This window comes from Arvicanthis niloticus, chromosome 12 (assembly GCF_011762505.2).
Source record: "Arvicanthis niloticus isolate mArvNil1 chromosome 12, mArvNil1.pat.X, whole genome shotgun sequence".
Taxonomy (NCBI): domain Eukaryota; kingdom Metazoa; phylum Chordata; class Mammalia; order Rodentia; family Muridae; genus Arvicanthis; species Arvicanthis niloticus.
Window position 1 is genome coordinate 30,246,520 of NC_047669.1, and position 26,735 is coordinate 30,273,254.

At 40.1% G+C, this 26,735-nt stretch overlaps 1 protein-coding gene across 3 annotated transcripts in view; it reads right to left on the minus strand.

Annotated features, from left to right (window-relative positions):
* Nucleotides 1–452: 452 nt before the first annotated feature.
* The window catches only part of Atp6v1a (ATPase H+ transporting V1 subunit A), a 50,506-nt gene continuing 24,223 nt past the window's right edge, over nt 453–26,735 (minus strand). For all 3 annotated transcript variants that reach the window (XM_034515000.2, XM_034515001.2, XM_076942981.1), the window contains exons 4-15: nt 25,359–25,573; nt 24,959–25,096; nt 23,687–23,838; nt 21,270–21,432; nt 20,462–20,570; nt 15,736–15,858; nt 15,536–15,650; nt 13,973–14,036; nt 12,766–12,969; nt 5,932–6,026; nt 4,154–4,325; nt 453–2,708 (exon numbers count right to left, since the gene is read on the minus strand). In XM_034515000.2, the coding sequence (XP_034370891.1) occupies nt 2,616–2,708; nt 4,154–4,325; nt 5,932–6,026; nt 12,766–12,969; nt 13,973–14,036; nt 15,536–15,650; nt 15,736–15,858; nt 20,462–20,570; nt 21,270–21,432; nt 23,687–23,838; nt 24,959–25,096; nt 25,359–25,573 (1,643 nt within the window). In that variant the 3' untranslated portion in view covers nt 453–2,615. The remainder of the gene's footprint in view (nt 2,709–4,153; nt 4,326–5,931; nt 6,027–12,765; nt 12,970–13,972; nt 14,037–15,535; nt 15,651–15,735; nt 15,859–20,461; nt 20,571–21,269; nt 21,433–23,686; nt 23,839–24,958; nt 25,097–25,358; nt 25,574–26,735) is intronic.

Here is a 26,735-nt window from a genome sequence, read left to right on the forward strand (position 1 = left end):
ACATCTGTTGGACTCTGCAGTTCAGCCAGGCAAGCCAATCTGAAAAGCCCCACATATGTGCATCTAGATAACATATTGGAAAGCAACAATGGGTGTTGGGAAATTGCTGTATTAGATTTAAAATTGTTTGCATTACAATATTTAGTTAAATTGACAGAAATTGAAATGAGCATTATGGATTGCCTCTAAGTTTAAAAAAGTTAACTCACTTATAATGGGAAAACACTCTGCAGACTGTATTTCCCAACTGCCCTGTGCTGTGATTGTAGGATGTTATACAGACTGTTGTGAATGCTGCAATCCCACTTCAAGATGCAATATATATATATATATATTGTAGGAAAACACTTTCAAAAGGACATATTGTAACATTTAGACGAAATACAAGGTGTAATGTTTTCTTAGAGCTCTTACCCCGCCTTTCCCCGCAAGAATAAAAAGGGAAAGAAAAGTTAATTTAAATCCACTTTTTATTTTTCATAGATTTTAATAATTATACATTACTCTTAACATAAAGATAGTGAAATCTTAAGGATACGGAGGCAATTTATATAGCCTCTTCTATTCATTGTTCAGGATGGAAGTTTCCAAAGGGCACGGGTATGAGATTTAACACTGGAAAAATACATATGAAACTTGTTTAACCGGCTGCACTTAGGACCAGGCACAGCACAATAAATAGAGAACTGCATAATCTTTTAAAAAGACTGCTATATTGTAACACATCCTTACTAAAGAAGCACTATCAGTGAACAATCTGAAGCTCTACAATGTGGGCAAAGGGAAAGTTACAGTGAAAATCTGGGCATTGTTTCTGTAGCGTCTGCACACTCATACACCATACAGCGAGGAAGAATGCACATCTCGAATCCAGGACAACAAAAACAAACTTGGTCAAGTAGTTTCTTGGGATCATTCATTCTGATCACAAGCCTAGGTTGCTGGTAGGTATAAGCAGACAAGTTTTGAAATCTCTCTCATCTCCACAAGTCAGGGCTTCTGGATACGAAGCCACATTGGAAGCAAACCAATTAAGCAGCACCGTTAATCCACCTCTCAACAAGTCACTGCATAATCCATATCCGTTAACAGTGTTTAATAGTTTTTAAATTGTTACACGGAAGAATCTCCTGCTTGAATAGCAGTCCACTGTGTAGACCTGCACTAGCAAGGATGTACACATTACATCTGAAGTGTATACTGACTCTATCTATCCAAAAGACTGTAAGAGATGCACCACCTAATAATTTAAACAATATACCAAGGCTTAAATAAATACTTATGTTATTACACTTGTGTACTTGAGAGAGTTAGCCATGTTCCATGGCCTTCCCCTTCCTGAAGAGGAAGCATGGCCAGCACTATCAGCCTGAGAGTGAATAGGGAGCTCTCTCTCCAAGCTCTCTGAAGCGAGCCTTATTATGCAAATATGAGAATTATTATTTAAACACAGTGAAACAGCAAGACAAAAATTTATCTTTTCTTTTTTTTTTGTTACCAGTTAAATATAAGAACAACTTTCATCTCTCACAACAGAAAGGAAGCTGCTGTGACCAGATACATTGAGAAGCTTTCTGAGTCAGTGAAAAAGAAAACACAGAAAATATATTCTGCAATTGGTAAACCTGCTGTTTTCAGAATGTCAACAGGCAAACAAACACAGGACACAAGTACCTTGTGGAAACAATGCCACTCTGGCCCCAAACTCCACAGTGTGGGTGGTTCTCCCAGGAGCAGACTGCCTGCAGGCACTGTGTGTCTGTGGTGTTCTAATCCTGCCCCACCCCACTCTGAGAAGCTCGGCTGACTAAGTCTGAGGAAAAGAACCGCCATGATGTGGATCATATTTTCAATGATTTTAAAACTGTATTTAAAAAAAAAAAGGTTTCCTAGTAATTGAGTATATAAAAGTCCTTGATATTAAATTTCTCTTAGTGAAATAAAATATGCTTTAACAAGATGATGTCAATTTAAGTTTGACCACCTAGCTCTTTCATTTCACTCTTTCACATTTTCAGAGGGAACTGATTTACCTATTATGTCTTGCAAATGTCTGTTAGAAAAATGAAATAGTTCCCAAGTGCCCCACAAACAGTCCTGATTGATACTGAGGAAGCTACAAATAATTGGAACATTAATCTTTTATGTTTTTAAATAGAATTATTTCCTGCAAAACGGTTACTCAACAAAACACTAAGTTGCAAGTGGTCTAACTACAAACGCTGAGTCTTTTCTTAAGTACCTATCCACAGTACGGAGATCTGGCCTTCCATTCCCAGTAGAGTACATGCAGTAGTCCTGTTTATTTTACTGGAGACAAGGGAAGGGGTAGTCACCTTACACACAACTTTACAGTACGTATCGTGTTACGATGTGTATGTTACACTGTGTATCATATGCACTACATTCACCACTTCAGATAAAGGTCAGGGAGCTCCGTCAAACACTGGAACAAAGGAATGTTTGTTTTATAAGACCTACCAAAGAAACAGCCAAATGAACGAGAACACACATAGGCACTAGTCTCAAAGCTGCACAACATGGAAGCAAAGGGTTGGAGATGAGAAATTCAGGAAAATGTGAGCTTGCCGAGGAAGAGGGAAGAGATCACAGTTCTAGTCTTCAAGGCTACGGAATGCATTCTGCATATCTTCAAGAAGTTGTGCATAGTCGGCCTTGATCTTTGCCTCGCCATCTTTCACTGGATCCTAAAAAAGAAAATACAAATTTACCTATGGAAAATAATTTTCAAGATGTGTAATATGTTATTTATAATATGGAGTAACAGCTTAAGCTGAGGTACACTGGTAAATCACAGGTAAACCCAACTTTCTTTTACAGTGGAAATGTGCAAACGGACTAAAACAAAACCAACATTTCATTTCTGAATTTTGCCGGCTACTGACACTCAGTGGTCAAATCTTAGTGACGTGTAAACTTGAGGGACTCTTGTAGCATTACATGTTAGATGTATGTGTGCATACAATAAGTGAAAGTTAAAATTCAGTAAATTTCCTATTCAAGGCCTGGTGGCATCACACTCAGATGGAGAAGTGAGACAGACAATTATCTAATACAGCCCATTTAACCGAATCCAGGTCACCAGGTTAAGCACCAAGTGCCATTACCCACTAAGTCACAAGGACCTCTGTTTCTGTAGTATAAATATATCCAGAGTATCCTTTTTAATGGATGATTATTATATATGCCTGTAAATCATGACTTGAGAAATAATGAAACATAATCTAATTTATCAGACACTTAAAAAATATTTGTACATTAGTGTTCCTACCAGTAAGTTCACTTAACTGGTTAAACTCTGTAAGATGTGGAGGCTAGATGAGATAAAAGGCTCTCTAGTACAGTGCCTGCTGCCCAGCCAAGACTTCACTTTAAACTGCCTCGTAGCTAAGACAGAGAAAATACATTAGGATTTATTTTGAATGGAATATACTATATATTTTTTTATTTAAAAAAGAACATGCATACGTGTGTGTCTGAGTGTATATCTGCAAACCATTTGTGTGTAAGAGCCTTGGGGGTCAGAAAAGGTGTTAGATCCTTGGAATTTCAGGAGCTGTAATCTCCCATGTGCGTGTTGGGATTGAACCTAGGCCCTCTGCAAGAGCAGTAAGTGTTTTTACCAGATGACCATCTCGCAGCCCCACAGACATGACATACCACAAGCTTTACCACTGGAATTCCTGAATGAACCTAACTTGGAAGACTGTTTTGGTTTTATACAACCTAAGCAGTATAAAATGAAAAGTACACAGCAGAGGCTTAGAGATAACGCCTTGCTGTTTTTCCAGAGGATCCAAGCTTAGTTCTCAGCATCCATACCAGGTATCCAACACCTACTTCTGGCCCCTGTAGGTATCCACATCCCTGTGGCACACATATGTATGGCACATGTACATATACACAGAAATAAAATGAGAATAAATCTTAAAACAGAAAAGAAAAATGCACATTTCACACCTCAGGTTTGGAATTCAAATAGGACAGGAAAGAAGAAAAAGGGAGGGATAAAGGGAGGGAGAGAAGGAGGAGAAAGAGGAAGGAAGGAGTGAAGAAGGGAGGGAGGGAGAGAAGGAGGGAAAAGAAGAGTTAGTTTCTTACTAACAAAAGCTGGAGTAGAAAGAAAATATACCTTGAATTTCATGGAGGAAAGTTTATAGAGAATCTCCCCCATGTGCTCACGGATAATGGACCATGTGATCTTATTGTCACTCTGGGCAGTGGTCTCCACAGCTCGGCGGGCCATGTCATAGAATGAAATCATGTTGGACAGCATCCCCACTGTCTTATAGAATGGACAGAACCTAGGGAACCGAACAACAGGACGTTACCAAAAACAACCTACAAAGCAAATTTACACTTTTACTACACGAAACTTTAGTTATGAATTACTAGCCATCAGTTTGCATAATATACATTCTGCTGCCATTCACAGGATGATACAGAAGGATTGAAACAGTGGGGAAGAGACTCTCAGTTGGATGGCATATATGGATGTGAATATGCATGCACTGAAAGGAATGCTGACTTTTTTGCTGAGACTGTCAACCAGAGAACAATGGCGGGGCAGGACTGCCGTACTCTAGTGACTAGTCAGCAGTCTGCTTCATACACGCAATTCAACACATAGCTCAAGTGCTAAAACAACTGAGTAGCAAAGACTCCCTTGTGACCAGAGATAAGGGGTAAGGAATAATAGGAAAGCAGAGAACTGAGAAGTTGCTAAAGTCACCCTATTCTCCCCAACCCCATGCCCCCATATCTTTCTCCCTCACTTTTTCTCACTGTGCTGAGCCTAGGCTCTTGAGTCTACCAGGGAAGCTGTCACCTCCCCCCACCTTCCCACAGTCTTCTGTTTACTTTAGTATATTCAGTTTTATCTACTCATACCTTTTAAAAGCATAGACAGCCAGACACACACACACACACACACACACACACACACACACACACACACACACAGGAACAAATACTCAATTCTATGTATCCTATTATAATCTTTCTAAAGAATTCTGCCTGTTTTCCTTATGTAGTGGTTCCATTCAGGACAGATAGGGTTGAGGCTAACATACTGGCCTATTTTTTACTTGCCCTACATTCTGATCAATTCTTTTATTTGCTCAGTTTTCATCTTGGGTATCAGTCCTTGCCTTCCATCTTCTCTGAGAGCCTCTGCTGTCCGATGCTGTGAATGCCACACTAGCTTCTAGCTGGTCCATGAGCTTCCTAGGATTCTATCTCCAGCATCCACCTTACCATAAGGAGGTAGGGACACATATATATGCTACTGTGCTTGGTTTTGTGTGGATTTGGGTAAAATCAGGTACACTGAGCCATCTTCCTAGTGTGCTTGCCCCCCGCCCCCACTTTTTTATGGAGTCAAATATGATTAAAGAGAAACGGCTAGCTTAAGACGAAAGACTCAAATTCTTAATGTTTAAAACAGGTTCTGTAAAAACGCCACAGCACTAGCAGAGAAAATGAAAACAGGCAAGCACGGGGAGGTGGGGGAAGAAGACAGGAGGGGCATTCAGCAAGATTTTGTTGTAGCAAGAAATGTAAGACTCTTCTGAAAGAAGGCAGAGAAAGCACAAAACAAATCCAGAGGCGAGGCGGCTAGAAGCAGCAGGGAAGAAAGCTGAGGCAGGTGATGCTCCCCCAGGTCTGCACACAAAGCCACAATTCACTCGAATCATAGATGGTTGTAAGCGAACATACTGTCAGAATTTGACTACCAAGCAAATTGAGATAAGGGGCATATTAAATGCCTGCTATAAACATATAAAATAAGCAATATACTGAATCAGAATGCACTCATGTGAGAAAGTTTTTTCAATGTGCAGGCAGCTCTTTGCCAAAACACAATAGAAAATCCTCAAATAAACAAGAAAATCAGTGCAGCAAGCATACCTGTCATAAGGAGTGTACCCATTTTGTTGTAGGAAGTCATCTTTAATAAGTTTTGCTACCTCCAGAGTGATTTTATCTGTCTCTGCTAAAGACGCCTATGAAAGAAAAGGATACTGTAAGAAATTTAATTCATCGTATGGGCTTGATGGTAACAATCAATTAACAAGTATATATCAACATACAATCACTTACCAGTAATAAAAGACCTTTATGCTTTTTAATAGTGGGAAAGCAGCACATAAATATAAAATCTAGCATTTAGCAGTTAGGCATAATGGCTTATGCCTATGATCTCAGTATTTAGCCAGCTGAAGCAGAAGGATTGCTGTGAGTTCTAGGCTAGCCTGGATAGCAAAGTGAGTTTCAGGCAGGTCTGAATTGAACCTCTTAAAGTTCAGTAGTATAAAGCACAATCACATTGCTGTGAGCTGTTTTTAAACTTGCCCCTCTTACAGCCCTGAAACCCTAAGCCCACAAACTGCATTACTCCCTTTCCTAGTTTAGACAGCTGACAAGTAAGATCACACACTGTTCTGTGACTAGCTTACTTCATTTAAAACATCCTCTGCATTCTCAGTGTTGCAGCATATGATAACAACACACCGTACTAATGCACTGTCTGTTCATTCACTAATAGGTAGACAAATTGTGTTAATGTACTGTCTGTTCATTCACTAATACACTGGCCGCTCATTCACTAATAGGTAGATATAACGTAATAATGTACTGTCTGTTCATTCACTAAAAAGTGGTTCATTCTTGGTTACTATGGACAATACTGCTATCAACATGAGTAGGCTTTTAGTTTTTTTAATTATTATGTGTATGAGCATTTTGCCTGCATGTGTGTATGTGTACTATATGTGTGCCTGACTCCCAGAGGTCAGAAGAAAGCATTGAATACCTTGAAACTGGGGTTGGGGACGGTTGTGAACCACCACATGAGTGTTCTTAACCACTGAGCCATCTCACTAGCCCTGATTACTCTTTAAAAGCATCTTTGTGTGTGTGTGTACAGCCATGTGTGTTCATGTGCACCATGCGTGCACATGATCCCAGAACCAGAAAAGGTTATCAGATGCCCTGGAACTGGAATTACATATGATTGTAAGCTGCTTACAGCTTACAGGTGAAGCAAACAACCTGGGTTCTCTGCAAGAGTAATAATAAATATTTTTAACTCCTGAACTACTTCTGCAACACCCCCTTTAGATTTATTTATTTTTATTGTGTGTCTATGGTGATTGCCTGCATGTATGTCTGTGTACCATGTATGTGCAGTACTTGGAAGAAGCCAGAAAAAGGGCATCAGACCTTCTGGAACTGGAGTTAAAGGCAGCTGTGAGCTGCCATGTGGATGCTGGGAATTGAACCCAGGTCCTCTGGAAGAGCAGCCAGTGCTCTTAACTGCTGAGCCATTACTCCAGTATCCAAGCCCTACATGTCTTTAACATTTATTTTCTTTGAATCATATATAATCTATTTGATCCTGTCCTTCTCTTTCATCCCTGATTGTCCCCACCAGCCTGCCCATTCTTTAAAGTACTTTTTAATATCCTCCCTGTCTCTATTACTTGAATCCAGTTTTTAAGTTTGTTTGACAGAAATCTAAACAATCCATAAAGTTACTTTGTTTTTCACATTACAGGATGTTTAGAACCATTCACTTACAGGAGTGCAATTTTATTGGTAAGCTAAACCTCAAATGCTTTCCACAACTATGGCAAACATAACATAATAACACTGTTGCTGGGATCACTAACAAGAGGAGAAAGGGACGAGTCCCAGAGGTGAGGCTCTGGGGTGACTTCTGTGTATTAGCAACTGAGGTAAGGCGCAAGCCTTTCACAGCTTTCTTCTCAAAACATCGCTTTCATCTCTATCTCTTTTCAACCACACGTAAATATCTTAAGCATGCATCATGTTTTGTTTCAATTATACAAAAATGTATATTTTATTCTGTGAAAGCACTTTCATTATTTGAAGCGCTCTGGTGTTTCTGACATGCTGATTTAAAGATCCACCATGCTGTTCTCTGCGACACAATTCACTTCTTCCAGCCTTGGCAATTTCATTCTGTATGCACATTCTCCATTTTTTTTCTTTTTCCAGACAGTTTCTCTGTGTAGCCCTGGGTATCTTAAAACTCCTTCTGTAGAGCAGGCTAGCCTTGAACTCACAGAGATCCACCTGCCTCTGCCTCCTGAGGGATGATAGGCATGTGCCACCACTGCCTGGCTGAATCTTCCACTCTTTATAGTCTATCTTTGCCCCGGTAGAGGGCATTCCAATTTCATCTAATTTCCTACTACCATACCTATCTACTGCGGACTCTCGGCACCCACACTGTGCCTACTGTGGCCAGTCCAGATGGTATACTCATCAACTGTACACCAGCTCCAGGTCCCACAGTACTTGGCAACACCCAGCTGTACATTTTTTTTGCCATTCAAACTAGTGTAGACTGTTGTATCATTGCTGTTTGAAAGATTATCTATAGGTCTGTAATATTTCTGGTTTGCTTTTTCATCTGCCTTCTCTACCCTTTGGTTACATTTTAGACAGTAGACCATTAATTTTATTTACTGAAAACTTCTTTTAACAACTTATATTTATTTTGTGTGTATGAGTGTTTTGCCCGCATATATGTTCAGTATACACATGTGCACTCAGTGCCACAGAGGCCAGAAAAGGGTATTTGATCCCCTGGAACTGCCATGACCTGCCATGTGAGTGCTTTGAAAGAGCAGCAAGAGCTCTTGACCACTGAGCCATCTCTCCAGCCCCACTGTTACTTTCTCTTGTTATACTTAAGGAAAACTGCAGAAGTCCTTTTCTAATCCTACATAACAAAAAGAGTCTTATAAGATTGGTTTTCTTTAACATTTATATGTGTACGTGTGTGTGTGTGTGTGTGTGTGTGTGTGTGTGTGTGTGTGTGTGTGCGCGCGCGCCGTAACTCGCATGTGGAAGTTAGAGGACAGCTTTTGGGAGTTTCTTTTCCTACCACATGGGTCCCAGGAATTGACCTCAAGTCACTGGGCTTGGCAGCAAGTGTCTTTATCATAGATCTGTTTTTTTCTAAGGCTGGAGAGATGGTTCAGAAGTTAAGAACATACATTGCTATTTCAAAAGACCCAGATTAGATTCCCGCACCACCTCATAACTGTGCAACTGTCTGACACCTCTAGCTCCCAACAGCATTGCTCTCTCATGTACATATCCACATACAGTCAGTCATGAGCTGTCATGTGTGTGCTGGGAACCAAATGTGGATCCTTTGACAGGCACATACACAAAATAAATCCCCCCAAATTTTGTTTTCTATTAATGTAAAAATGTTTCCTTTCATACCTAAAATTTGAACCTCTTTGTAGTTAACCTTTGGTTGTGGAAATGGGAAGATACCCAATCTTGCTTCAGATGCTTAATAGTTTTTCACTGCTGACCAAACAAGCTATCCTTTTCTCACTTGATCTGTGACACACTCTGCAGTACTGAGGATCCAGATATGAAGTCTACCCCTGCTCTGTCTACTGGTGTGCTTGTCTGTTATCTCACTATCACCACCCTGGTTTTATTACTACAGTTTTCTGTTAGTACCCAATAGGAGAACATGCCTTCTTTATTTACTGTTGTCTTATTTTCCCAAGAGTGAATGTCTAGGACGGCAAATGAAGTTTACAATGATTACTGATTTACGCAGAAGCTTCAGCTACAGTGGGCTCAGATGTACCCCAGTAAAAGAATGTTTGTTTAGCATGCATGGGGTACAGTCTCCAGTGCTGAACATGAAATCAGCTAGAAATGTGCTTGGTAGTGCACTGACTTTATAGTTCAAACAGAAGTGGTATTATCAAACATTTATTTGAGTCTAAAAACATGCCGCCATGCTAGCTATGGCCTCTAATTTTCATTGCTATTGTGAATACCGTGTGTTCTGTTAGTATACAGAAATTTCTCTTGGTTTCTGTTTGTCTTGAATCAAGACCCCTCACCCAACTCTGACCAATTCTGCGTCTCTGTTAGTTTTCTATTTAGATGAGGACACTTATAAATAATGACATTTCTCCTTTTACAACAGCACTAGTTAGTTTTTAATGTCAACTTCAAACAAGTTAGAGTCGCCTGGGAAGAGGGAACCTCAACTGAAAAACAGGCCCCTACCAGTTTGGCCTGTGGGGCATTTTCTTGATTAATGATTGGTGTGGGGTGGGCCCATCCCATAAGGGTGGTGCCACTCTGGGTGGATGATCTCAGATGATCAGAAGGTAGGCCAGTAAGCATTTCCACGGCTTCTGCTCTAAATTCCTGTCCTGACTGAGTTCCTGCCCTGACTTCTCTCCCTGGTGGACTGTTACCTGGAAGTATGAGACGAAATAAACCATTTCTCTCCAAGTTGCTTTTGTTCATGGGTTTTATCACAGCAATAGAAACTCTAAGAAAATAATTTTTTTTTAATTGAATGAAACAATTTCACTATTTAGGACTTCCATATTCAACTGAACAGTGATAGTAAGCATTCTAGTTTCAATCTGGATTTTTTTTTAAATGCATCTGAAATTTCCCCACTCTGTATTAAGTAAAGGATTCCCATTTCAGTATATTATTGGTATTTTCACATACCGTGTGTAGCGTGTATGCGACTGTGTATCCATGTGGAAGGCAGAGGAGGACATTGTGTTTCTTCCTCTATCACTTTCCCCATAATCCCCTGAGACAAGAGCTCTCACTGAACTAGAAGCTTGTCATGTTGGCTAGGTTAGCTAGCCAGTGACCCTCCAGAACCTGCCTTTGGCCCTCAGTGTCAGGGCTGCAGGCGTGCAAGCGTACTTAGCTTTTTACACAGGCGCTGGGGAACTGAACTTAAGTACTTAAGGTTTCACAGCAAGTGTTTTACCCACTGAGATTCCCCTGATAATTTTTTTTAGTATTTATTTCAATTTCTATTCATGTGTATGCTTCCATGTCTGCTGTGTGTATACGAGGATGTGCAAAGGTCAGAAGATGGCATCAGATTTCCGAGAACTGGAATTAAGGGTGGTTGTGAGTGGCCCAACATGTACCCAAGTCCTCTCTGAGAGCAGTGAGTATCTTAAGAATTCGTCCAGCCTTCCTGCCCCCATGGTTTATTTAAGACAGAGTCTGCTATGTGCTTGGGCTACTATAAAACTCCTGGGCTCAAGTACCTTTCCAGTGCACGTCCCAGGAGCTGCACAATACAGGCACACATTACCAAGCGGAGATTAGCAGATTATTGTTTACAGAGTTACAAAGTTCTATTCCTTGCTTTGCACGAGATTTCTAAAATTACAACAGTAAACTTCAAATATTGTTTACATATTGGCTGAGGTATCATTTTCCTATTACATTTTTTATATTGGCAAGTTATGATGTATTATGTTTTACATATGAATGCATACAAGTTCATGTGTGTGTAGAAGTTTGCATGTGTGCAGTGTGCCTGCATGTGTGCATGTGGAAGCCAGAGGCTGATGCTGGGTCTCTTCCCCAACTGTTCTCCACTTAATGTTTTTCTCACTGAACTGGTGACTTACCAGTGGCCCAACCAACCCCAGGGACCCTGCGGTCTACCTGCATGCTGCTGGAATCCCAGCACACATGGCTTTTTACATGGGTGTGGGTGATCTGAACTCAGGTTCCTGCAGCTGTGCAGCAAGCACTTGACTGAGTCATCTCCCCAGCTCCTAATGATACATCTGTGTCACAGTTGCTACACTCTGCTTGTTCATGATGGGTTGTACTTGTATGCCCTCCCAGATCTAGTAAGTGAATATTTAATATTTTAATCTGTATTCATAAGCAAAATATTTTTCTCAAATTGCCTTTATCTGGTATTGCAGGCCTATTTCTTGCTCCTCAGAGAGGATCACAATACTCTGTAAATACTAAATGTGCAGTACATGCTGTAGATGTTAGCTATCTAATATCATCATCCTTTGTTGGAAGAAATTAGGTTACTTTATCAGATATAATAAAAATAAGAAGCCGTGGCATGGTGGCACACACCTGTCCCAGTACCTGGGAGGTACAGACAAGAGGACTGTGAATGTGAAGCTAGCTTGAACTACATAGTAATAATCTATCTCAAAAGAAGGAGGGGGTTGGGGAGAAATATTAAGTCCTGGCTAGTTCTTTATATGACCTGAGAAATCATTCAACTGTGAGATTGAAAATGACTAAAGTTATTTACAGCATCCTCCTCTGGAATACCTAGACCTAGGCAATCATATGTAAGTCACTCACTGACGGTCCCATACCTAATTATTAAGGGAACTGGAATCTGATCCTTTGATGCCCAGCTCTAGAGCTCCTATAAAAATTATGTTAACAGGCCTTAATTTCAAACCTAAGCTGACCTGTGATGGGTGTCTTGTTTTCACCTGTCATAAACCCAGGACCATGCTAAATGCTATATGTAATTTTAAAGGCCCAGTTAGTTTAAAAAATATTTCACATTTAAGGTTTTTTGTTATTTTGAGCCATGATCTCATACTCACAGCCTGTACTTCCCTGGACCTTACTGTGTAGCGCAGATGGGCTTCAGAATTGTGGCACTCTCCCTACCTCAGGATCCTGCGTGCTGAGATTAGTCAGGAGCCGTGGCAGGCAGGCATCTGCACAGGTAAGGCACCCTAGTGTAGCCCCCCTGTGTGCTGAGATTAGTCAGGAGCCGTGATGCCAGGCAGGCAGGCATCTGCACAGGTAAGGCACCCTAGTGTAGGCCCCCTGCGTGCTGAGATTAGTCAGGAGCCATGATGCCAGGCAGGCAGGCATCTGCACAGGTAAGGCACCGGTGCAGCCCCCACGCACCTTTCCCACGAGCTGCACAATTTCCGCCAGATCCTCTTCTTCCTGCAGAATCTCCTTAGCTTTGGTCCTCAGAGGAACGAACTCTGTGAAGTGTTTGTCATAGTACTCATCCAGGGCTCGCATGTACTTGCTGTAGCTGATGAGCCAGTTGACAGAGGGGAAGTGCTTGCGTTGAGCTAACTTCTTGTCCAAGCCCCAGAACACCTAATTTAAAAATACAAAAGTTAGGTTTTTCTTTTTCAAAGTAGTGCAGTATATCTGTCCCTAATAAGAACTTTGTAACTGCTTAAGCCAATTATATATCATATTAGCCTATGTAAATATTAAAATGTGCAAAACCCAATCTTAACTAAAAAAAAAGAAAAAAATCACATTTCTCTATTTTCATGGTGGACAATAACTCTATCAAATGTGACAGTAAAAAGGAAAATAGGTGCAATTGGAGATTATTATGGTATAACAACAGAAGGACCAGTGGGTTTCCTGAGACGAAACAAGTATTTGCTTTGATTAAAATCCTTTCAACATTTCAAGGAACTCAAGTTACTATCACTTGAGTCAATTAAAACTTAACATAATTTAAAACTATAGTTCTGATTCACACACATTTTTAATTTAGGCTTCTTTAATGATTAGCTACCCACTAAAGTTTATGCAGAAACCATATTTTCCAGCCTTGCTCTCACCTGGTATAGTTAACAGACGGCCTGTTAACTATATGTCTGTATCACTTTGGAGCCTACAGTTCACAGTGTGGATGTGCTTTTTCTACAGTTGTCCCTGGCAGCAGCTAGATGCAGAAAACTACCAGGCTAACCAATGGGAGAACAGCGAGAGAAGAGCCAGGTGCTCCTGCATGACGGGAGATACCCACTTTCTGATGGGACCTTGGACTATCCTGTGATGTTTTGGCATTACGCAGTTTGGGGCCTATTTGGTTCTATACTTAAGAGTTAGTTTATTGGTCAGGATAACTCTAACTAAAGAAAACTTTGCTACAAGGATGTATTCCAGGCTTCTGTTTAGTATAAACTGTGAAGAACTAAGAAAAGAAAAAAAAGAATGTATTAAACTCTCAGTGTTAAGGATACTATTAAAACATTTTTTTTTTTTATAAATTTTCTACCAGTTCTTTAGTGATTAAGTTAAATATCTGATGATTACTTAGCTAAATTACAACTGGGGTATGGTAGAGGGGAAGACATACCTGAACAATACCCAGAGTAGCAGATGTGACTGGATCAGAAAAGTCACCACCAGGTGGAGAAACTCTAGATTAGAAACAAAATATAATCATTAGAAATGTTTACTAAAAATAATCACATCATGTATTTGAAAGTTAAAAATACAAAGATACCAAAACACTTATAAAAATAATATACAAACACCAATTTTTAAAAAAAAAATAGTTAATTTTGTTTGTTTTTATTGCTAGAGATGGAATCCAAAGCTTCATGACTGCTAAGCACATGAGCTGGCACCACGCTATATTCCAGCCCTATTAAAAAACAGACAAACAAGACCCCAAACCAATCGTTGTGTGTGCATATGTGCAGAGGTGGTGCACCATCCCATGGACCACTCATGGAGGTCAGAAGACAACCTTGGGGCTACTTTGTTTGAGACAGTTTCTTGCTTGCCCCTGCATATGCTGTGTCTGCCTTGGAGTTTCTGGGGATTCTCCTATCTCTACTTCGCACACTGCTGTAGGGGTGCTGGGATTTAAAAATGTCCCATGACATCCTGTTTTAAGTGGGCTCTGGGAATTCAATGTGGCAAACACTTAACCTAGTGAGCCTCTCCCTAGATCCCAGCCTTATGTTTGCATATATGTAACTTTAAAAGTACATGATCCCCGAAAGGAAAAACCTTGTTGAAAATAATTAAGAATGGCAATTATTGAATGCCATCTAATCTGAGAAATGAAAACAGTCATTTTGTAGTTAGTTTCATATTCTAATAAAAAAGATGAAATAGGAAAGTTCTGAGAACTGTAAGGCTTTATGCAGTAGTCATAAATCTGTACTTTGTCCTTAGCATGAGATAACCTAACCTTCTCTTAACATGCCTTCAGTTTTTAAAGTTAGTCCTAAGATACAATGAGTTGAATTTACGAAGTCATGGAAGTCACACCCATGAAACCCAAAGATCCAGAGACAGCCTGAATTGCTTCACAAAGTGCCTTGGAAGCTCTCTGAGGGCAACTCTGCTTAAGAACCTGCACTCCCAGAGCAATGTATATACATCCTCCCTCTCTCCTCCCTGCTCCTGTGGATACAGGTGTGTGTGTGTGTGTGTGTGTGTGTGTGTGTGTGTATGCAGGATAGTGTTTGACTTCACACACTGATCCTTAGGAGTCATCTACCTTGATTTTGAGACAGAGTCTCTCACCTGGCTTGGGGCTTACTAAGTGGTCTGGGCTGGTTGCCCAGCAAGCCCCAGAAATCCCTCACTTGTTTCCACTCCCTATGCCCAGCTCTGGGATTAGAGGCATGTGTCAACACTCATAGGTGTTTTTTTGTTTTTTTTTAAATATAGGTTCTGCAACCTCAGATCTTCAAGCTTGTGCGGTAAACACTTTACTGACTGAGCAATCTTCCCAGCCCTCTCTTTAGAATAAGTGACGAAGTCAACAGCACAAGCTGAGCATGGTGGGACATGTCTGTTGGCAAAGGCAACCTAGTCCCAGGCCAGCCTGCGCTACACAGGAAGCCCATGTCTCCATTGAATAAACAAATACAGAAAGGAAAGCACACTCTTGGCTGCTTACGCTCCTACAATGCTGACACTTCCTTCTCTCTCAGGGTTTCCGAGACACTTCACTCTGCCTGCTCGCTCATAGAAGGAAGCCAGCCGGGCACCAAGGTAGGCAGGGTATCCACTGTCTGAAAGACAAAAAGAAAAGTTCAAAAGGGAGTTTGAAGGCAGCTCCTACAATGTTATATCAGTGACAACCAACACTAGACTTACCGGCAGGCATTTCGGCTAAGCGACCAGAGATTTCTCTGAGAGCCTCAGCCCATCTAGAGGTAGAGTCGGCCATCATACTGACGTGGTAGCCCATGTCACGGAAATATTCTGATAGTGTAATTCCTAAATAGAGAAGAACACTGTTAGTGAACCGGTGGTGCCGCAGCCCGTAAGGCGTCCGCCTGCAGAGGGCGCGGGTCCCTCTTCGATCTCTCTCTACCCTGTGTGTTCGAATCCCGCTCACTCCCACTCATCTCCTCCCTCGTCTCGTGGGGGAAAAAAAAAAAACACTGTTAAGTTATACTGTCAGAACACAAACTACTGGCTTTTCTGGGTGTTTTACTTTATAAAGTTCCCTAAGAAACAACAACAGGCACATTAAGTATCTTGTTACCCATTTCCCTAAGTTTCTTTTTCTAGGCACACAGCTGAGCCATACTTACAAGCATCTTTTCCATTTAGATAAGACATGTAACTCACCTCAATCAGAAAGAATGTGATTAAAAATGGTATGTTCCATGGCCAGGCACATTATACATTTTCTAGACTTACTAAAGCCCTCAAAACATGTGCTAGATCAAAGAGCCACTTTTGGCCTGGTTCATCATAGACTGAGAAATAGTACCCCAGCCACGGCTATGGCAAACAACTGTAATTTGGGGGCTGTTTGTTTGTTTGAGACAGGGTTTCTCTATGTAGCCCTGACTGTCCTGGAACTCACTCTGTAGACCAGGCTAGCCTCGAACTCAGAGATCCACCTGCCTCTGTCTCCCCAAATGCTGGGACTAAAGGCATGTGTGATAGCCAAACCTACTCTACACAACAAAAGGTTTTATGCCCTGTTCTCTGTTCATATAATTAATCCTGAAATACATTTTCAGGAACAGCTTGTCTGTACCCTACAGCAAACAGACATATTTAACTAAGCTCGAGACATCCTCAAGGCTCTAGTCTCTGATATGCAGACCCAGTCCTGTCCTATAAAGTAAAACACCAAGAAATGAAGTGTCTGGGTCTTCTTATTTATCTCATCTAAACCTTTCCAATACAGGTTTCTAATCTATTAAGATGAAATAACTCCTACCCTATATACTTGTAAAATATTAAAGAAAATAAAATACATATAAATATCTTCCAAAAACAAATAGTATATACAACTCTAAGGCAATAGAAACATATAGTTATGTCTATACTGTCAGAGTCTCCTAATGCCTCGACTTTTGTTTTAACAAGAACAATACAAGCTCATGAGCAAAAAGAAAAAGTCGCTGTAAACTAGCACTTTGTTATGTACCATATCATGACCGAGAATAAAAAACACTAAGCATAAAGTGGTTTTAAAAACAAGCCTTTCAAGAACGTAATATTTAGGATTAAAAACACAATAAAATATACTAGATAGTCTAACTAATGTTTAAAACAGACTTTTTTTTTTTTTTTTTTAAGATTTATTATTTATTTATGTATTTGAATGCTCTATCTGCATGTACACGTGCATGCCAGAAGAGGGCATCAGATCCCATTACAGATGGCTGAGAGCCACCATGCGGTTGCTGGGGATTGAACTCAGGACCTCTGGATGAGCAGCCATTCTCTTAACTGCTGAGCCATCTCTCCAGCCTCTAAAACAGACTTTTTAAGCACAGATGTGTTTTAGGTCTCTGATGAAATGCTACCAACATTTCAATGTCATATTAGATACTCTGTAGGAAACATAAATAGACACGAGTAGTCAAGGGCTCACTCATCACCTACATACACTTTTCAGTGCCTACAAAGAAAAAAAAATCAAAATAAAAACAACCAATAACTTAGACTAAAAAACCAAAACCAAAACCAAAAAAACCAAAAAAACAAAAAAGATGAGGGGTAATGTGTCTGCTTAGCACTTGTGAGTTCTGGGTTTGGTCCCCAGCACAGGGTGAGGAGTGAAAAGACAGAGTTGCATTCATAGATTCAAAAGGAGCAATTATCTTCATTGATCAAAGAACCTGTATAAATCAATATGAAAGACAACTACCATCCAAAAGAAAAACTGACAGCAGGCGGTTTTTAAATGGTTAACATACATGGGAGAGAGGTGAGTCCACTTTACATTATAGACTGACTAGGATGTAATAAAGCGGCAATTGTTAAAATGTCAATCATCCATTCCAGGTGCTATGCACTTCAGTTGCTTCATGTTTTCTATTGGCTAACCAGATTAGTACCGGTGAAGATGAGAGACAAACTTTCTCAGTTACCACACTGCTTGAATGGCTTAACTGTAACCAGCACAAAGATGCTGGAGACAGTGCAGCAGATAAGAACAGTTATGGCTCTCACAGAGCTCCTGTTTCCAGCTCCAGCACCAGCCAGATGGCCCTTAACTCCAGCTCCAAGGGATCTAATGCCCTCTTCTGGCCTCTGCAGGCACTGCACTCATGCAATGCCATCCCTTAATTTAAAATACAAATATCTTTTTAAAAAATTATGCTTATGCTCTATCCATATAAAGGAAAACGGCAGCCATATGAAAGATGAGGCAGATTTCCCATCTTAAATAGTATATAAACATGCCACTTTCCTCTCCTTTTCATAAGCTATAACCATACAAAAGAGTGAAAAATAGGCCTACAAATCCAGTGTCTAGGGGGAAGAAGACACATTTAGCTAAAAGCTAAAGTCACAAGGAAAAAGACCCAAAATGAGTAGACACAAGTCCAGGAGTGGGAAGCTTCAAGAAGCCACTCACGTTACACAACTAGGATTAAGCTTCTGCGAACTGGGACATATATGCTGTGGAGCAGAATGGCCAGAGCAGGAGTTTGTGGGCCCAGGCTGACATGGAGGAGTCATAGGAAGATGGAGGTGAAACACAGCACAAGTGGGCACTCCCTGTCTCCATTGTACAGCATGGGTAAGGCGGGGAGGAGAAAGGACTCACTACCAATGGCTTGCTGCTCACTGAAGAGAAACAGTAAAATAATTACACAACTGCGTGCCGTGCCGTAACAAATTTCCCAATTAACCATGAAGAATTCCAGCTCCCTGCACCAGCCACAGCCAGTTCCACCCTTCTCTTACAAAGATGAGTAATGGTCTGAGATATTTAAATAAAAACAATGTAGAAGGAAGTATGGTGATGGCAAAAGAGCTTGACAAGGAACAGACGAAAAGTGTGACCGACCACAGTGAACTACCTGGAAGAAAACTAAAACCTGTATAGAAATGCAGGCTTCATTAGCGGCATCACTAGAAACAGACACTACTTGTCTGTGTACGCGGACAGGAAGTGGCAGACCTGGGCGACAGAAGGACTCAGCACGGCTAATGGAGGAAAAGGGCAGATACAATTTTCAAGTCTTTCAAAATAAAAAACAAATTCAGAGAGGAAGAAGTATCAAAGTTATCAACACTGCCGTATATCCTAAGAAAGCTATGAGTCTTCAAATCTAAAGAGAAACTCCTTGGATCAAGAAAAGTCACTTCTAAAAGGGGCAGAATCATTCTCAGATTTTGCTCCTAATATTTACTAATTGAATAAGTGTTCTCAGGCAAAATAATATTGATCCAAGAAGTTTGTACTCAGCCAAACCACTGCTAGGGTTTGGATAGGCATTCCTTCTCTTCAAAAATGAAGCCTGTTTTTTCATGAACAGAGTATTACTACAGTAACCCAGAAGATCATAAATCATGGTCTACGAAAGTCAACATATATTAGTAAAAACTACAAGGCTACAAAAAAATTTGGTCTAATAATTTTAGTTCAGAAACAGAACTGTTAAAGTTTAAAGGCAACAGAGAAAAAAAAACCTTAGAAACTTATGAAGAAAGGAAGAGTTCAAGGAAAATGAACATTTCCGTGAGTCTTTCTTGCAGAAACTTCCAAAAGACACGTTTATAAAACAAGAAATAATGAGAGAAACTAGAGAAACTAGCCACAGGGAACACTGGCTCCATTTAGGGAAGGCCAAAGTCTAAATAGTATTGGCTCTCTAGTTCTAGAACAAAATAGAGAGTTAATAATTCCTAAAAATGGAGAAATTAAGGTCCTAAACACCAAGGTTGAAAGAGAAAAGTATAGCAAATTTCTTAACTTTTATAGTCCCTAAAAATAGTAATAGTTATAGATGCATAACTACAGTTACATATACAATGTTAAGTACAGATCAGTAATAAGATTAAGAAGGTAAATGTATTGTTTGATGAACATTAAGAGACCTGGAAGCTTGGCTGTAGCTCAGGAGTGCTTGCCTCGTATGTGGAAGGCCCTGGACACGCTCAACAACAGCAGCAAAAGGCAGGCAGGGGTGGGCGTGCAGGGGAGGTGAGGGAAAGGAGCCGGTGAAGAAGACACCACCACCATCTGGGACAGCTCAACAAACATCTTACGTTTGGGGCTGGAGAGATGGCTCAGAGGTTAAGAGCTTCTGCAGAGGACCTGAGTTTTGTCCACAGAACCGAGCTGGATAGCTCACAACTGCCTAGAATTCCAGCTCCAGAGGATTTGACATCCCCTCTGTCCTCTAAGGGCACACAGACACGTGGCATAATAGATACGTCACAGTCATGTGCACATACAATCTTTTTAAAAACTTTGTTTACTTATTCTCATGATACATATAATAAATCAGATATTTCTTAAAAGCTAGGAAAGTGATCGTATGGGAGTTTTTTAAAGATGAAGTCCTCTGGGAAAGAAAAGCTGGGTGCTAGTATTCTTTTCTTCCAACCCCCAACTCACCAGTGTAAATGGAGGCTTCTCTTGCAGCTACAGGCATGTTGGAGGTGTTGGCTACCAGCGCGGTCCTCTTCATGATTGATTCCACTTTTCCGTCCACTTCCATGGTGAGCTAAGGGTAGGAATCGACCAGTGAGCTCCAGTTTACGTACAACACTAGCGTTTTAGATCTTCCCCCAGTTACAGAAAGTATAACTTGTTCCTGTTTAATCCTCTTGTCAGAACTCCCTAGGACTGTCCCCCACCACGCCAACCTCTCTTCCCTGCTCCACAGGACTGTCTTGACAAATGGGCAATTTCATTTGGACATTTCAAATGGACAAAAGAAATCCATCATTTATAAAAAAAAAAAAAAAAAAGGACACGTTACTACAGCAACCTAGATCACAGGGCCATGAAAAGCTTCACATTTAAATGGTCAGTTTCTTAGGGCTTGTTTTTTTTAGACAGTGTCTCATGGAGTCCAGGCTAGCCCTGAGCTATTGATCCTTGTGGCTCAGCCTCCCAAGTACAGGAATTACAGGCACATGCCACCATACCCAGTCAAGAAATAAACGGTTGTTTTTCTTCTATCCATTTTATTTTTTTTTCTTAAGTAAGAACAAAGAAGAGAAACTTCTAGGTGTCTGATTTTGTCATTTTCCTTTTTAAAAAATATACAGATTAATCAAAAATATTAATTAAAATTCTTTGAAAGCATCTTGACAATTGAAAGCACCGTTCTTAGCCCACGGAGCATAAACTATTGTCAGTGATGGCTGATTCACAGTATTTCCTCTAGGCAATTATTTGGAGTTTTCTATAGACAGACCTCAGGGAAGTCTCGGAGGACTTCTGACATCTCATTTCCTCTTTCACCGCATCCGACATAGATGATCACATCACTGTTGGAGTACTTGGATAAAGACTGGGAAATCACAGTCTTTCCACAGCCAAAGGCACCGGGAATAGCCGTAGTTCCTCCCTGAACACACCTGAAGGACAACAAAACAAAAGTCAAAAGAAATGTTTATTATGTCACTGGCTTGCTAATGGCTGCTAAACAATTAATTCATTGATTCAAAACTACCTGCTAAGGTAATTACTCTGAAGCATTTCTACAAACATAGAATATGTTGACATCATTAGCAACTCGTTTGTTCCTAAAAGGATGGCTTAAGGTGGATATAAGCCAGGTGTGAGGCTGCATGCCTTTTATCCCAGCACTCAGGAAGGAGGCAGAGGCAGGTGGATCTCTCTAAGCTTGAGGCCAGCGTGCTCTACAAGGTGAGTTCCAGGACAGCCAGCATTACATAGAGAAAGTATGTCTTTTTTTTTTTTTTTTTTTTTTTAAAAAAAAAAAAGATGGACATGGCAGTTCATGGCCATAGTCCCTGCATTTGGGAGGCTGAGGCAGTAAGATCACCCATGGATTGAAGGCTAGCTTGAATTACACAACATCCCTGGCAAGTCTGAGGTACAGAGTGACACACTATCTCAAAACAACAAATGACAAACTAGCAAGTATTTAATATGATTAACCATCTTTATCACCTACATCTTTTTCACGACAGTCAAAGTGTGTTCCATGAGACACCCCAGGAAGTAGGAAGCTGTATGAACACAGAAAGATAACAAAATAGCCCTGATGGCATTCATGCTTGTACAAGTCTGTTCACTAAAGACAACACACGAATTAAAATTATAAACCACATATGAAGTGCATCTCCTTCAAAAGGGGTGGTAAAGGGCCTAGGAAACTTACATCTTACCATAAAGTTTAGTCAGGAAGAGTGATAAGGCCATCCTGAAAGAGCTAAGGTTTGAATGAGGGCAGAGTGCATTACAGGAGAGAAACCTAAGAAATCCTGACGCTTACAGAAGTTGGGAACAGATGAGAACAGGGGCCCCATGACAAGGCAATTATTAAAAGTTGTGACAAATTAAAAATGTATTGCCCAGTTAAAGGGACCAGCAATGCTAAGGGCAGGACAGAGTTCCCGTGGATAAGAAGGGCTGGTGTCAAGTGCATGACGCCAAGGGCGAGAGCAGAGACGCGGGGAAAGGATAAACTCTAACACTCTCCCCTCCTCTCCCCTTCCCTTCTCTCTCACTAGACTGGAGACTTATGAAAAGAGGCAGAAGAGGGAGCCACACTTGAGGAGCCCAGAGATGTGATAAACCCCGAAAAGGGAAAGGATGAGGAGGTAGGTGGAACTTCAGTCTCTGATTTCTCGGGGAAGGCGGAGGCGTGCAGCTGAGTATCTGAAACACGCAGAGAAGCTTGAGGCAGCTGCGAGGACACAGCGTGGCCATAAATCAATTTCTACGGATCATCTGGTTTTCCTCAGTGGTGTGAGCAAAGCAGAAGGGAACAGCTGGACGGATCCACAGCTGGGATTTTGCCAGGTGAGTCCTGGCAAAATACAAAGCTTTATTCTATCACTAGGAACTAGTCCTAAGATTGTCTGTGGAGTATATTCTGAATAATGAAGGATACAGAGACAGGAGGCAGCAAGCAGCAAGGATGTCAAAGCACAGAGATCTCTGAGGGAAGGAAGCAGTAGGAGCGGCCGGAAGCGCAGCTCCGAAGATCGAGCCTTCAGTGGGACTGCAGGGGAGGCTGCTCCGCTCAGGGGCAGCGTGCCCGCTTGGCTCGTGGGAGCATGGCCTTTTTTTTTTTTTTTTTTTTTTTTTTAAAGTGAATTTATAGTGATTCAAGGTTGAGGTAGAAACCGGTCTTGTTTGGAAATTAAATGACGAGGTCATTGTAGAAAATACAGCAGCGTACAGCAAAGCCACGTGTCTAACAAATGAAAGTAAAATTTTCTAAACAAAGAAAGCGGAAGAGAGCACACTATAAATTACTACTGCTGGCAGCACACGGAGTCCATCTGATCTTAGAGATTAACAGTTTATAGCAATACCAATCTATTAATTCTAGGAAAACTTAAAGTTACTTATCTGCTTTGTTACAGATAGTCTTTTAGAAATTTTCTTTTGGAAAAAAAGTATTTCTTTTGGAAATAGTCTTTTGGAAATTTTTTTTTTAATATGTTGTTTGTGACTATAGATAAAAAAAAAAACTTTGCATCTTTAATCATTGGCTACAGATGTAATTAATTCACCGTTCTTGCCCTAGATAAAACCCATCACTGTATTTAATACAGAACTCATATCTGCAAAGATTACGAAAAGACAGATACATATAATACCTTGGGAGCAAATGGTGGGAGGCAGCAAACTTACGGAAAAAGGGCATCGAGAACTCTCTGGCCAGTAAGCAAGGGATGATTGGCTGGTAGCTTTTCAGTGACAGGTCGCACCTGACGCACAGGCCATACTTGGACCATGCTGAACTTCTCCTTCACACCTTCAAATTCAAGCTCCAGGACAACATCCTGTTAAAACAAACAAACAAAACGGTAAAACTAAGAATGGCTGAATCTGTGAATCATTCTTCCAAAATGTAAGTAAGAAACCCCAGGTTCCTCTTGTGGATAGAAGGCTGCTTTTATAAGTAAGAAGGGAGATGTATGTTTTTATTATGTCTTTACATATGGCCTTATTTTTTTTTACTAGGTGCATCACTGTCCTGCTGACTAATATAAAGTATGCTAGGAGGTTTTTGGAAAGGAGCACGGCAGGTAATAAAGAGCTACATAAACTGGCCATGCACGACAGGTAAGTCTTCACGGCTACACATGCTCCCCGAATTAGGGAAAAGTGGAAGTTTCACACTTACTTTTACCTTGTTTTATTGTAATAATCATATTGCTCTAATTTGAAAATACATGCCAAGAGCCCCAAAATATTTAATATTATTTTTATTTTTTATTAATATTTTTTAAAAGGAAGTGATACTATGACAGCATCTGTGAACACTGAGACTGTTTAAACCGTTCACAAGTAAGTCTATATTCCAGGAGAAATCTGTAGTCTGGTTAAAACATTAATGATCTGCTCTAGGGCAATTCCTCCACTAGAATGAGCAAGTCTGTAAGCTAGTGAACAAGTCTAGACAGCTGTTCTAGGATCTCAAACTGACATGTGTTCTCTATATGTTATAAAGCACACATTTTTGTTAATACTTTTGAAAAACTGCTTATTGCATTTTACTATGGGGACATCACATGTTATCATGGTCTTCTCAATAAAATTATACTTTAATTTAAAGACTATTATGACTCCACTGTCTGACATTCTGTGACTATAAATAAAATTAATAAACTAAGTTACAAATGATACACTTAAGTAACAATTCACACAATCCACTGTATAATTAACTATGTGAATCCTGATTGACAGTTAAAATCACATCTATTCTAAGCCTAATGAATATGAGATTTAGATAAACCCATCAGTTAAGAAGATAGAAAAATAACATATTTTTTATTAAATAAAACAGGAGTCACTCAGAGCTTACATATTAGAAATGCTTTAGCAGTATTAGGGCATGAAAGTGATAACTGCCATGTCTGAGCAGGCTGCTGTGTACAACAAAGCCCAAGCAGTACTTACAGAGGCATCGTAATTCCCAGGCGGGGCGATGTAAGTCACGCTTCCTCTGTTACGTGGGGGTAACATGATTTTGTGTTTAATGAGTGAGTTCTCATTGACGATCCCATAGATATCTCCACCAGTGATATGACTACCAACCTAAGGAACAAATGCACCCACTATTTAATGCTCAAAACCAAAACACCCCAAAACCCTAAGTAGACATACCCTTACTTTCATAATTTAAATCACTTGCCTAACTTATGAATAAAGCATTAGTTCTATAGTCCAATAAGTACATTAAATATTAGACAGTATATCCATGTTTATTTGGACTAAGACTATAGAATACTTCACTAAATACATATTCCATTTCATATTCTTTCACCAGCTTTAGGAATTTCTGGTTACACAGACATACCCGCAGGTTTTTGCTGGGTGTAAACTCCCATTTGATATCTCTGCTAAGAGCAGACACATTTACTCCTCTGGGGATGTAGATACTCTGGGTCTGACTGCTGATATCTGATAGAGGTCTCTGAATACCATCAAAAATGGCTCCCATAATGCCAGGACCAAGCTCTACCGAGAGAGGTTTACCAGTGCGGAGTACAGGGTCTCCAACAGAGACACCAGCTAGAAACAGCAGTTAAGGAAAACTTAAAATAAAAGTTGGAAGATACTATTGCTATCAGTTTAAAATGGAAACGACATTTAAGAAGATATAATAAGTTCCCAAAGTTTCCCAGATATTTGATATTTCAGCAATATTTTGCAGTCTCTAAGGACAAAATATATACCTAACACTTTTAGTTATTAAATAATCACATCCAAAGAGTTTAATCAATATGTATATCCTAACAACTGAGATCAGTGAAACAATAGTGTGTAAAATGAAAAGAGGAAGAATCAGTTTCAGTCCTAAACAACCACAGCTCTAATGAACAGGAGGGTGCATGCAGTTTTAGGTACCATATAACTTTGAGTGAGACTGGAAACCTACTACATACTGATTTCTGCCTGCCTGGATTTTAGCTCAGCTTCACAAACATTCATGATGCCACTGACAAGAATGTAACGAACAAACTTTCAGTGGCTAATCATGTCTGATGAAGTGTCTAATATTCTGGTGTGAAATTTTTGAGTGACGTGGTCACCAGCTGAGTCTGCTGCAGCTGCCCAATGCCTCTGCAGTCTGGGAGTCACAGGTTTAAGAACAGAAGCAAAAGCCTCTCGTTAACTCATAATTTTGACTGTATTACTGAATAGCAGTCTTCTATACAGAATTGTGGTAACTAGACAAAAAAGTGAAAACTAAGGAAATTCTTTAGAAAGAAAAGATACAGCCTAAAGGTGAGTAGACAGTGAAACGCCTTCCTTTATATTTGTTGACAGTGCAATTAATAAACATTCACTGAGATTAGTTTAGAAATATCTTTCAAAAGTAAAAATGGTTACACTGTTGCACTGTTTATAAGAAAGACTATAAATCATCAAAATTTATACTATTAATTAGTTACTAAGTCATGACAATACAGTATGCTGGAATTATATGTAGCTATAAAAAAAGAGTAAAAACATCTATGAATTCTAAGAGAAAGGTCTCCAAACCAGTCATTTTCATTGTCAGTGTCTAAAAGGAATTTTTTAAAACCTACAACAAAGTTCAAAGGATTTCTCAAAAGCCACTCCTGTATCTCTAGGTGGCATCATTAACCTTTTACTATATTTACCATATTATCTTCATCTTCTGCAATCCAAATATCTTAAAATGGTAAACAGGTACAGAATAGTTTAT